Source organism: Poromitra crassiceps, assembly GCF_964638095.1.
Source record: "Poromitra crassiceps genome assembly, chromosome: 1".
Taxonomy (NCBI): Eukaryota; Metazoa; Chordata; class Actinopteri; order Beryciformes; family Melamphaidae; genus Poromitra; species Poromitra crassiceps.
Genome location: NC_139623.1, coordinates 1,507,786 through 1,521,254, shown reverse-complemented (window position 1 = coordinate 1,521,254; position 13,469 = coordinate 1,507,786). Strand labels below are relative to the sequence as shown.

At 41.6% G+C, this 13,469-nt stretch overlaps 1 protein-coding gene across 2 annotated transcripts in view; it reads right to left on the bottom strand.

Moving 5' to 3' along the window:
- ibtk (inhibitor of Bruton agammaglobulinemia tyrosine kinase) overlaps positions 1–13,469 on the bottom strand; it is a 68,412-nt gene that overhangs the window by 18,487 nt on the left and 36,456 nt on the right. For both annotated transcript variants that reach the window (XM_083646339.1, XM_083646340.1), the window contains exons 21-27: positions 11,352–11,479; positions 10,814–10,926; positions 8,151–8,296; positions 7,656–7,777; positions 7,358–7,456; positions 6,842–6,997; positions 3,433–3,618 (exon numbers count right to left, since the gene is read on the bottom strand). In XM_083646339.1, the coding sequence (XP_083502465.1) occupies positions 3,433–3,618; positions 6,842–6,997; positions 7,358–7,456; positions 7,656–7,777; positions 8,151–8,296; positions 10,814–10,926; positions 11,352–11,479 (950 nt within the window). The remainder of the gene's footprint in view (positions 1–3,432; positions 3,619–6,841; positions 6,998–7,357; positions 7,457–7,655; positions 7,778–8,150; positions 8,297–10,813; positions 10,927–11,351; positions 11,480–13,469) is intronic.

Sequence of the window (13,469 nt, the reverse complement as noted above, 5' to 3'; positions counted from 1 at the left end):
CGCCTGGGTGCCGGGCCAAGTGAACCCGACCGAGAGAGAGGGCTGGTCGACAGCTAAGAGGGTTGACAGTGGGCTGTCCAGGTAAAATGGTAAATGGTAAATGGCCTGCATTTATATAGCGCTTTTATCCAAAGCGCTTTACAATCAGTAGATAGTCTACATTCACCCATTCATACACCGATGGCGGCAGGCTGCCACGCAGGGTGCCTACACACCATCGGGAGCAAGGAGGGTTAAGTGTCTTGCCCAAGGACACAGCGACAGCAGCTGGGAGGGAGCGGGGATCGAACCGCCAACCCTTGCGTCATTGGCCGACCCGCTCTACCTCCTGAGCTAAAGCCACTAAAGCTAAAGCCTCCCTTTCTAACAATCACTCAATGTTAACCCCCAGTCCCAAACTGATGCACCATTTATGTGTGTTATGGTTGGCATTGGAAGACGCATGTTTCAACCCCTAGACAACGAACGATGCCAAATTAATGAAAATAGATACATCCACATGCGACCGTAACATTTGAGGCATCAGGTCCGGGATTGAGCTAATGCCATGGCTGGATTGTAACACAGTGATGAATGATCAATGTGTCAGAGAGCTTGCTACTGTATAGCCTCTCTGTTCCTGGACCTACAGAGGTGCAAGGTCCCCCTGGCATGTGAGTGGGATCCTAGTTTCCTGGACTTCAAGAGGAAACCCAGTGGAAAGCTGGACAGTCGCTCCCTTGACTTCGGTGTGTAGTTGGACTGGCCTGACTTGAACACCTACTGGATGTGGCTGGGCAAAAGTCACTCTGGAGTGGGTAGGGTCTAACTCAGGGCAGTGAATGTCTCGGAGGAGGTTATATCTGACCCCAGTATCTCTGTGAAAGCAGCTGTCAATGTCGGTGGAACAGAACACATCAAATTCCATTAACAACTGCCCGAGGTCACAACAACAGAGACAACAGCAACACTGGACTGAGTTGAAACTTCAAGGGAAGCTAGCCTGTCTCCCACACAGTGTTTCAAAGTGTAGTTATACATATAGGAGAGCACTGTCATCTTCACTATAAAAGCAAGATTACAGGTTTTAACAACTACGCTTAAGCTGAAACCATGTCTCATCTTAAATGGTTGCCATGTATACACTATACAGTGTCTTTACAGTACATGTAGGCATGGCAGAATAGTGGATTTGATATTAAAACAATATCACATCTATTTTCAGGTATTCTATAATGATTTTAAGTACTCTATTCCCTAATATTACAGCTAGCATCCCTGAGGGTGTTGTTGTCAATGAAAATCTTTGAGAGGTGCTCGCTCCAGGCTGTACTTTTGACTACTTTGATTAAGCCTTTCTGACCAAGATGGACAAATGTCAACAGCTGGAGAAGACTATTCACAGCTAGGCTACAAATGTAAACGTTTATAGTTGTTATATTTGGCAGCCTGGGTCATGTTGGCAGCCTGGGTCATGTGCACAAGATGTAAACGTTTATAGTTGTTATATTTGGCAGCCTGGGTCATGTGCACAAGATGTAAACTTTTATAGTTGTTATATTTGGCAGCCTGGGTCATGTGCACAAGATGTAAACTTTTATAGTTGTTATATTTGGCAGCCTGGGTCATGTGCACAAGATGTAAACTTTTATAGTTGTTATATTTGGCAGCCTGGGTCATGTGCACAAGATGTAAACTTTTATAGTTGTTATATTTGGCAGCCTGGGTCATGTGCACAAGATGTAAACTTTTATAGTTGTTATATTTGGCAGCCTGGGTCATGTGCACAAGATGTAAACTTTTATAGTTGTTATATTTGGCAGCCTGGGTCATGTGCACAAGATGTAAACATTTATAGTTGTTATATTTGGCAGCCTGGGTCATGTGCACAAGATGTAAACGTTTATAGTTGTTATATTTGGCAGCCTGGGTCATGTGCACAAGATGTAAACTTTTATAGTTGTTATATTTGGCAGCCTGGGTCATGTGCACAAGATGTAAACATTTATAGTTGTTATATTTGGCAGCCTGGGTCATGTGCACAAGATGTAAACTTTTATAGTTGTTATATTTGGCAGCCTGGGTCATGTGCACAAGATGTAAACTTTTATAGTTGTTATATTTGGCAGCCTGGGTCATGTGCACAAGCTAGTTGTGAGGGGCCTTCAGATGGCTGAGAGAAGGGCCAAGCAGTTGCTTTTTACACCCATGAAGTGGATACTGTGTTATCATCGTCTTATCTGTCGACCTGCTACTGTTATCATCCTGTGTGTATGCAACAACATGGTGGCCAATTAGGCACTTATGTAACTGACTGACTCCTAATCTGACTACATTAATAGTGTTTATGTCCATTGTGTGCTTCTATTTATGTGGACATAAATACATTGTTGAAAGTGTGTATGTACAGTAAGAGATCTATATCTTGTCTTTAATGTCCAAATGTCCCCAAAAAGAGTAGCACCCCCCACCCCCCAAAAAAGAGAGGTTTCTTGTTAAGAAGACTATATATATATATATATATACATATATATATATATATATATATATATATATATATATATATATATATACACACACACACATATACTGTACATATATACACACACACACACACACACACACACACACACACACATATATATATACATATATATATACACACGTATATATACATACACACACACACACACACACACATATATATATATATATATATATATATATATATATATATATATATAATCTTTTTTGTTTTTTGGGTGTATTTAAATAAAAGTCTTCACGTAATGGTTAAGGTTAGGTTATGCAACGGCATGAATTGAGGTTAGAGTTAGGAATTACAGAATAGGGAATAATTTGATGGGGTATTCAATTTCTCTGTGTGTGGGCTACTTGGCTCTCCCCAGACTCAAATATTAAGTTGAATCGCTGCGCTCCGCATACTACATAAGTGAGTCTGTGCCAGTTAACGGCCACTGCTGGTTTTGAAGGTTGTAGCACCGATGAGAGAGCGGTTCGAAAAATGGGCTGCGCCTCCCGTGTTGTCTGATCGCAAAGTCGTTACTGATTGGAGAGGACTGAAGCCATCACTGGCATATGACTGGCCAAGTGAACGGTTCCCTCCCATAACCAGCCCTCTGAGGGAAAGTGTCCCAGACCCAGAGAGAGCTCTGCAGCATGCAGTAACGTAGTGTATCTGCGTAAGAACTCTCATGGGTCTGGCGTTGAGACTAGTGGGCTACTGACACCAGTTTCCAAAACTGAACAGCAGCTCTTATGACACCTCAACAGTGCCATCAAGTGGAGAACAGCAGTATTGTGTGTACCAACAACTGTTTTTGTACCAGTGTGTGCATGATCCTGTGTGAGTCTAAGTGAATGTCTGAGTGCGTATGTGTGTGTAGGCCTTTATTCCTGAGATTCTTGTATGTACAGTGTATCTGCACTTACCCAGCTGATCTCTCTGGCTCAGTGGTTTCAGCACATTTGAATGTGACCCTCCTGGCAGCAGGAGCAACGACCGGTGCGCCCTGAGCACCTGGACCCATGGGTCCCAGTCTGACCAGTCGGCTCTCCTCCTCTGCCAGCAGGTCTCGAAATGAGCGTGAGGAGGGCGGTGACTGCAGTGCTGTGGCCCTAAAGACAGAGGAGTGGTTTGGGGAAAACAAATGAGAGAAAGGAAGAGTGTGGTGCAACACTTGAATTCACTAAAGGTCCTTACACATCAAGACTTTTTATATACGGCACGAAATTGCGATGTGAGTTTTGACCCACCTGTCAATCACAGCAATAGATGTGTACATGTCCGAAGTGAATTTCTGAAAAATCGACCGTGGTTCGAAAAAAATTAACACCGCAATAACGCTCCGCGAAACTTCGCCGTTGGTATGCATGGTTGCATTGACTGATATAGGTTCGGAAAATATTATTGACGTGCGAGTTAATCGCACGAAAAAAACGCTCCCGATGTGTAAGGACCTTAAAACTATCAAACCATCTGGTTGTGCATTTGCTATTGTTGCCCCATTGACTTTTTAAGTCGACTAAGACTCGCTTTTACTCTACAGCAGGGATGTCAGAGATACGGCCCGCGGGCCGGATCCACCCCGCGGGCCGGATCCGCCCCGCGGGCAGGTTTCATCCGGCCCGCGAGATGTTTTGGAATAAAAAAAAATATATATATATATATATATATATTATTATTATTATTAAATTCGCACCCCATTATCATGAACTACGTGTGGCTAATAAGCAAGCTAAGAGTTCATTCACAAGTTAATTAACCTGCACTACAAGGAAGTATGTCAGTAGGTCATCAGGTGTAAACAAAGCCGCCATGATGCCACGCTGGAATTGAATCGCGCATTCAGCTACCTACCAAAAAACAAAAGAATCAACAAGATCAGGCGCGGACTGCATAAGCACGTCAGGCAAATGCCTGGTGGCCTATATTTATAACAATATTGTGGCTCTAAAATAACATTTTATCGGTGCAGAGACGGTCATGGCGGCCGTTTCCGGTAACGGTTTCCAGTATTTTAGACAAAGAGTTTAACAAAGTGAGAACAGACACACAGAGAGAACAGTGCTGCTGTCATTGGGCTGCAGTGCAATAATCGGTGGAACAAGGTATTACCTTCAGTTCTTATCAACTTAAGTTATCTGGTGAAGAATCGTCAAAGTAGTTTGATGATTGACATAGACGGCAACCAATCAGTTGGGGCTGAAAAATACATCACTGAATCAGTGCGGATAGACAGGCGTCCAGACACTTAGGAAGGATTCATTTGGGCTGGTTAACACATTCAGTGCCACAGCGCTTCAGTAAAATTGTCTGGAGCCTGTGCCAGATTCACTTCCATTCAGTTGAAAACAGCTATAGAATTTTTTCTATTATGGCTATATTAACGGGGCTGGACTTTAATGAAACATTGAACACTCCTGCTTCTTCCAAAGAAGAAATTTTGTTTCTAGACAGTTCCATTATGAAATTACAGCCTCTCAAAAAGTGCACTTTCAAGGGTTTTCTGTCGTTTTTTTTTACTTTCCAAGATATAGGCCCTTTTATGAATACCTTTTGCACTCTAATTTCGAGCACATTCACTGACTCTGGCTGGTGTTTTCTGATGTGGTGGCGTGTGGTGTGGTTTCTGTGAAGCCTGTGTGCCACACACGACCTACGACCTACGACCTTAAACAGCAGAATTATGGAATAATATGAATTATGATTTTAGGACGTCCACAGACGTCCTTGGCACTCCTCGTTACTTTTTTTTAGGACGTCCACAGACGTCCTTGGCACTGAATGTGTTAACAGGCTACGTCAAAGGCCTTGAAAATCTACAAACATGTATTAACTCCGATGTAGCCTAATAAAACCCTCAGATATAACAAACCAAATGGTTCTACCGATCTGTAAACAGTCACCATGCTAACAGCCCATCTTACGATCTGTTAATTCAATATTTCCCTCCTGTACATTTCTATATACTGTACCTGTAGTCACTTTAATTTGAATTAATGGTCCCTTCATGTTTCTAGAGAGCAGATTGGTGTGAGGTGGGCCGTTTATAAGTTCTGATCTGATAGCCTAGAGTAGACTGAACTTGCTCGAGAGCAGGTTAGCTGTGCAGCATAGTGAGAAGTCCCTCCATGTTTCTAGAGAGCAGATTGGTGTGAGGTGGGCCGTTTATAAGTTCTGGACTTCTCACTATGCTGCACAGCTAACCTGCTCTGGAGCAAGTTCAGTCTACTCTAGGCTATCAGACCGTTTATAAGTTCTGATCTGATAGCCTAGAGCAGTGTTTCCCAACCGGGGGTACGGGGACCCCTAGGGGTACGCAAGCACATTGCAGGGGGTACGTGGAAAGATTAGGGATTAATACAATTTATTTTCAGATGAGAGGAGAGAGAGAGAGAGAAACTCCGCACCGCAACTATTGCGGGGGAGCCCCGGCGGCTCCCCGGAAGGTGTTAACTGTGACACCTCTACTCTGTGAAAAACAAAAGAAGTCGTTCACGCTGGCTGCAGGTCAGACAATAGCTCTCTCGTTCAGGATCTGATTCTCCCTGCAGCCCTGATATTAGCTGAAGCGATCAACAAGAAAGCAGCAGACGCTCTCAAACAACACGGTCTCCCGTCGGATCGATGATATGTCAATTAATATTGTTGGACAAGTTGTGAATAAAATGAAGCAAGCAGGTCAATTCGCTTTGCAGTTAGAGTAATTTTGCCTGGTAACAGCTGCCCCCAGAACTGTCAAAGCTTATGAAAGACAAACTAGCTCAGGTGTCTTTTTAAAGGTGCCAAGTGACTGAATAAAAATAGTTGGAACTGTTACTGTGTGAGTCTGAATATATCTATCTCTATATAGGCTATATCATATTTTGTTCATTCTCAATAAGTGTATAGCTATTTGTATTAAAGGGGAGTCATTCAAAATGATTTTAATTTAATATTGTTTTAATTTAATAATCAGTTGTGTTGGATAGTAAAAGTTGAATGAGATTAATGGAACAAATTTGGGAGAATCAACACGCTGTCAGGGGGTACACTTGGCATGGCAAAACAGCTCAAGGGGTACACGGCACAAAAAAGGTTGGGAACCACTGGCCTAGAGTAGACTGAACTTGCTCCAGAGCAGGTTAGCTGTGCAGCATAGTGATCAAAGTGAGCCACCTTTGTGAGACAGGCCCCTGGTGAATGGATACATTCTCACTAATGCCAACACACTGTGTGGAATGCAGAGTCCTGGCAGAGAGTCAGTCACCAGGAAGGTGTTATGAAGACATCAAGAGGAACCATGAAGTTAACTCATGACAAGTGGTGCTACTACAGTGTGGTTCTAGGCCCACTCACCAGGACTTCACACTGCTTTTGGATGGGGTGACGGCAGTGGTAGGTTTGGACACAGCGGACTCCACACTGGCCTCCTTGTTGGCCATGGCCATCATCTTCCTCTGCTTCTGGGACAGCTTAGTAGCAACAGGAGAGTGCTTGCTGATAATGCTGACACTGCAGACAGAGGAGCATATCAACAGTTAGGCTAAGTGAACAACAGTGAGGAAATAATGTTCATTCAAGTATTTCACAACAGCTTTCCTTCACACAATAGTAATCACAGGCATCACAGGACAGACGGACAGATGAAGAAACTGGCGGATGGAGACTGAGCCATAGTCCAATGACGAGATAATTCACATGATTAAACAACGACTGAATTATTTTGGAAATGAATAAATTAATTTACGAAATTATGAATTTGTCAGGCTCTCCGGGTCTTGACAAAAGTGATTTACAACATGGTCATTGTAAACAACAATTTGCTTGTAAGTGACCTGCTCAGTTAAAATAAATATAATGGACCTGTCGTACCTCCCAGGGCTTTTGGGAGTGGCTCCGAGGGTCTGCAGAGAGTTGGCTTCCATGTCCATGATGGCTCTCAGATCCAAGACTGGGGGCGGATGGGCAGGACTGCAGATCGGAATAACACAAAGTCACACGTACAGCTCAACTTTCTCTTTGATTTACTGACAGCTCCCTCCTTTCTCCATACCGCCTCCTCAAAATGAAACGGGACTACATAAAGATTGTGCCAAAGTCGGGTTAATCTGTATTAAGTCTCAAGAAGACGTGTTGAGATGTAGCCCAGGATCCTGAAAGCCCGTCTCACCAGGCTGGGATTTCGGGGATTGGCTCTGGAGCGGAGCTCCTGGGGAGCATAGGGAGGCCGTTCCTCAGGGATGTGGGGGTGCTGGTTGGGGTCTTCAGCCTCTGATTAACAGCCTTCTCATCCTGCACGTGATAAACACAGCATGAAGATGAATGGACATCATGAAGATTTCATGCTGTGATCATAGTATCTTTAGTCTCAGGATCAGCTACACAGGCTAAATGATATTCTGTTTCATAAAGTCTCACCTACTACATTTCCTTTTAGTCTGTTAACCTATTCGAAATAAGCTGGCATTTTTGACCAGTGCACAAAAACACATTTCACTTTTACTTTTTGTGTATTATATCTTGTATCTATCCTAAGTTTGTTCATTGTTTCATGTCATACAGTACAGTAGTTTGAATTTTAAGCACATGCTGCATATGCAAGATGTAAAATACCCTAATTTTCGTCACGTTTGCAATCCGAGTGTTATGGTGATGTGATACTCACCTCAAGCCTGTCATGGAAGACGGGTGACTGCGTGTCCCGGGGGCTGCCCACCCCCATGTAACTGCCCTCCGAGTCCGACGTCAGCACCTCCTGCAGGGACTCGGTGGAGTTGGCCTTGCCTGACTTCACGAGGCAGGGGGAAATCACTGGGAGGGAAAAGAGGCTGTTACTCTAGTTATTATTACAAAGGGACTTGATAGTTGAGAGGGTAAGAATACTGAGTGTGGTCTGCCATGGTCTTGTGTGAGTATGTGCTGACAGGTCGTGTGGTCTGCCATGGTCTTGTGTGAGTATGTGCTGACAGGTCGTGAATCTAAATGGATTTTAACCTGTAATGACAGAGAGAGAGATGAGCTGGAAATGTGCGTCACATCGTTCAAGTGAATTGTGTGCGTGTGTGTGTGTGTGTGTTTGTGTTTAGTATTAACCTGTTAATCCCTAAGCCTATTTTTCAGCTCACCTTCCAAAAATGACATGCCCAAACTGAATGCAGTATATCTCCACAACTACAGTTTTTTCCCCCTGATTATTAGAAAAGATAGCCAACACCTGTGAGAAGTGTGTCAGAAGAATCAATTCAAAATGTACTGTATCAGAGTAAAATCAGTTAGAACATAGCAAAAAAATAAATAAATAGAAATTCAAGCTCCACCAAAAAAACACAAAATTTTGGATGAAAACCACCTGAAAATCATGGGTTGGCAGCTAAATTTGTCTATGGTGCACTAGAGTAATATCTTATGAGTGCTTGTACCAAAGCAAATCCTTAGAAAGTGAACCAGAGCAATTTTACAGATGTTTTACTACAGGTAGGTAGGTCCAGGCGGACCTGATTTGGGCACATTTTGGGCATGCTGTGTGCCATTTGAATTTCTATGGTAGAAGACTGAAAAACTTTTTTTCTCTCATTTAATTGAAATATAAAACAACTACAACGAGATCAATGAATAACGCTAGAGAACTGTGTTTTTACGTGCGCGTACTGCATTCAATGCGTAAAGCAGGGATTCTTCAATACACAGGCAAAGCCTGGAGCGTTATGCGGAGGGATATCTCGGGAACCCATGGGTCTGTTTGGATGATTGACACCTCTATGGAACCGTCAGAGCCAATAGAATCGATGTGTACTGCAAGAATTCACGTCACACACTTTTCCAGGAAATGCCTTGGAGGCGAACACAAAGATTGTATATTGTGTGAAGGCGACCCACTTTACGTAAAACCCTCCATATGGCTTTGTAAACACCATGACTGTAAAAATTATTTTTTTCAAGATGAAGAGGTGTTAGGAGTAGCAGTTAGTATCGTTTTTATGAAGTCGAACACAACTTTTGATCGGAAAACAGCAAAGGTAAGACATCATTTATAGTTTTATCTGTAAAAAGTAAAAAAAAAACGTTTTTGCCTTCTTTGACAGCCTGCTGAGTGAGTTTTCATCTTTCAGCGACGAGCCTTACACGGTTGGAAACAGCAGGCGCTTAGCTTTCGAATGGCACAGCTAAGGATTCAGTCGCAAAAACAAATCATCACATAAATGCAGGCATGCACCATTTTTGTGTTCTTGCTACATGCTCCTCATATTGCTGCTTGGGGTTGGAATTATTTTTTGTTCGAGTAAAAATTCTTGTTACAGTCTTGTAGCCACGTTTCTTCCCGAAATGTCTGTGTGCTCCATGTCTCATTTGGTGCTTGCTAGCCTGTTCTAGAGCGTCATTTGTGAGAGATGACAGGTGCGGGCCCGCTCGGGTGGAAGAGGTTAATAACTATGTGTAACTGAAATGAAAATGTACGCGAGTATATTAAACTATTGATTGTCTGAATAAAGATGCTAATTGATTTAAATGTTCTATGTCAGTGTTTAATGAAATCTAGATTATAATCTCGGGGAGTCACCGTGTACATGGATAACCGGATACTAAATCATATCCGTTTAGAAAAATCAATCACCGAGTACACCTTTTTTTCCCCCTTTTAAATAAAGTTTTGACAATGATTTTGCTGTGTTTTGGACTCATTTGGAATCATCATTCATTTCTCATAAAAAAAATAAACTGACGTGATAATGTGCCTGTAAGATACAGATGATAACTTTAACGTTACACTAAAGTGTTCACACGTGGTGTTTTGTATGACAAACACCACGAGGACTAGCCTACAGTACCTCAACAACGAAATGAAGGACAATATATGGCTTCAGATCGCCCAGCAGCTGGGATTTGCTGAAGATGGTAATGTAACGTCATTTACTTGCTAACGTTGTAGCAAAAAACACTGTTGTAAATGGATGGAGCTAACGTTAGCCACTTGTATCCAAGTGCTGCTGTATCCTAATGCTCCTTACCATCGAGGGTACGTTTCCTCAGGCAGAGAAAAGGTGCAGTCTCCGTTAAAAACTAGCGTTCGGCACAGTCGTTAAAACCACATGAATCCATGATCTACCACCTGGTACCAACTATGAATCTATGGGTTTGGTATTTGAATGGCGACAGTGCCCTCTAGCGGTTATATAGCTCTAACGGTTAAACGCTGGTAGAAGATCCCATTTTTTTAACCGTTGACACCCCTATTATAATCAATATAGCCTAGCTGTGTCTGTGCATGTACAGTATGTGTGCGACTGTGCGTGTGTATGTGTGTGTGTCTGTGCGTGCACGGGCGTGTACCAGCAGTAGGGGGGCTCTGAATGATATCAGAGAGGGTGTAACCTCCTGAGCTGTCAGAGCGTCGCCGCAGTTTCTTCTTGGCCTTCATCTTGGCCTTCTTCAACAGAGTTTCCCTATGAAGGAGACCATTTTGTACAATGACTGGCCAATTTTTATTTGGGTAAAAAAAAACAAGATGGTCAAAAGTTGTAAGACCTCTGAAAGTATTTAAGATCTAAAGGCAAATGTTTGCCACATTTAAGCAATTTTAAAAGGCCTTTAATTTAAGTCAAAAAATTTGAGACATTGGTTTCAACCCAAATCCTAAATATCGCCATTTCAATGTTTACAGGTCAGGTCAGGTCAGGACTCATCTGCATTTTTTTGGTCTGTACAGACATGAGAAGAACAGTGATGCATTTTAAAATAAGCTTGATGCCGTTAATCCTGAACTTTGCAATTTAGGTCTTTTCATCCATATCTCTTTAGTATTACAAAAATGATTTTTAATAATCTAACTAGCAAGAACATGGAAATAATTAGTAATAAGCTTGTGTACCTGCAGGAGTGATCCAGTTCTGCTTCCGTTTTGGGGCTGAACGTTGAGTCCAAATTCTCCTTCTCGTACTCACTGAGGTCTGGGGCATCGGGGTAGGGGGTGATGAATCTCCTCTGCATTGCTGGGATCTGATACCAAACGGAACAAAAACAGAGAGATTAAAATACGTCAAGATGCATTATAGGACTCTTTTTTATTTACTTTAACTCAGTCAAACTGTTCCAGCATAAGGTAAATTGTATATAAAAACCTGGCCCCGTTTTCATTTTCATCAAATATGGTAAGAAAAAAGAGAAGGTGGACTGGAAAAAAATCCACTCAGGGGAAACTCTTAACTCTCTGTGATGCTCAATGCTTTGCAGGAGAAACTGAGTCTGAGGGACTGATGTTTACTGCTGATGCTGAAAAATGTTCTGCTTTTAAACTCAATTGTACCAGAAATATGTTGATGTGACGTCAGCCTCTATATTTAGCCAAGCATTCATGACAGTAAGAAAAGGACACCAGCAAACAGCAAAATAGGCCCAGAAATGCAAGGTTCAATGCCAAAAAAGTGTTATATGGTGGATATTTCCTTTGACTTGACAAAAAAAAAAAAAAAAAAAATATATATATATATATATATATATATATATATATATATATATATATATATATATATATATATATATATATATATATATTTGAAGAGTTCATTTGCAAAAACAGGTATCTCCGTTTGGATTTTTTATCATTTTATTTTATATATTGATGTATTGATACTGTAATTTATTTATTTTTGGGAAATGTTTATTATCAATCATAACTAAAACATATTCATCTGATAATTTCCACATAAATCACCTCAATAATCACCATGTGTTGTACCAAGAGCTATGCTGCAGCGCTGATAAACATGAATACAGTACTAGACATGCTGCTGGAGGATATTTTACATTGCCAACTGTGAAGTCAAATTCAGGTAAAATAACTGCTGTATACAGAGGTATGTATGAGTGGAATCTGTTTCCCAGGCACATCACACAAACTAACAGCAAAATAACTTTTAAACTATTAGCTAAACAACATCTCTCTAATCAGTATAAATGACAAGTGTATGTAAGTGAATGTATGTGTATGTATCTAATGAGATCAGTTGTGGAAGTCTTGTTATATAAGATGTATCATTTGGCTACATACTGTATAAAGGGACTGTGGACTTCTTTTCAGACTTTTGTGTCTGACGTTGACATTAGACAGATTTTAAAATTTCATAGTGCTATTGTTTAGTTTATGCTTTTGTCTTGTTGTGATTTGTTTTTGATTTGATTTGATTTATTAGTAAGTCTCTGCTTGATTAGCAGAATATTTTCTTTTCGTTTCTTGTTTTGTTTTGTTGTGTTATGTTTTGTACTGTTATTTTTAATGTTGACAGACCCCAGGAAGAATAGCTGCAGCCTTGCTGTAACTAATGGGGATCCTAATAAACAATAAACAATAAACTCCAGGGAGTATCAAACAGATGTTGTTTGTTCATTTTAAGAATGGCGTTTACCTGTTTTTGCAAATGAACTCTTCATATATATATATTAGGGATGTCACGATATTTCGTCCCACGAAATTTCACGATATCAAAGTCCCACGGAATTTCGCGATATCAAAACGTGACGATATCGTGGAGATGAAAAACTATATCCCGAGAAAAAGAACCTCTGAACATGCTGCACTGACGGGCCGGCACTGATCTGTATTCTCGCTCTATCTTTTTCATTGCTTTGCTTGAAATGGGGACTAAACCGACTCATTAAATAACCGACAAGATTAAATGCGCTATTTATAGACTAATGCATTGCTGGCGAAGTTTGTGCAACACTTATTCACGTTTTCCCGTGCGGTTATCCCCATGCGGACCGTGTGTTTCAATGGATGACAGCAGCGCACTGGCTGTGTGTCTGCCGCCTGCACTGGCAGAGGCACGGACGGACACTCTGACAAGGAGACCCCGCCGGTCCAAGTGGCAGGCGAGATGTCTCCCCTCATCTCTAAAGACTAGACCTACAGTAGTCTGAAATGAACTAGTTCCTGCCATGGTTTCCATGGGCACAACATGTCGGGTAAGCAGTTAATAGTATAGCCTAC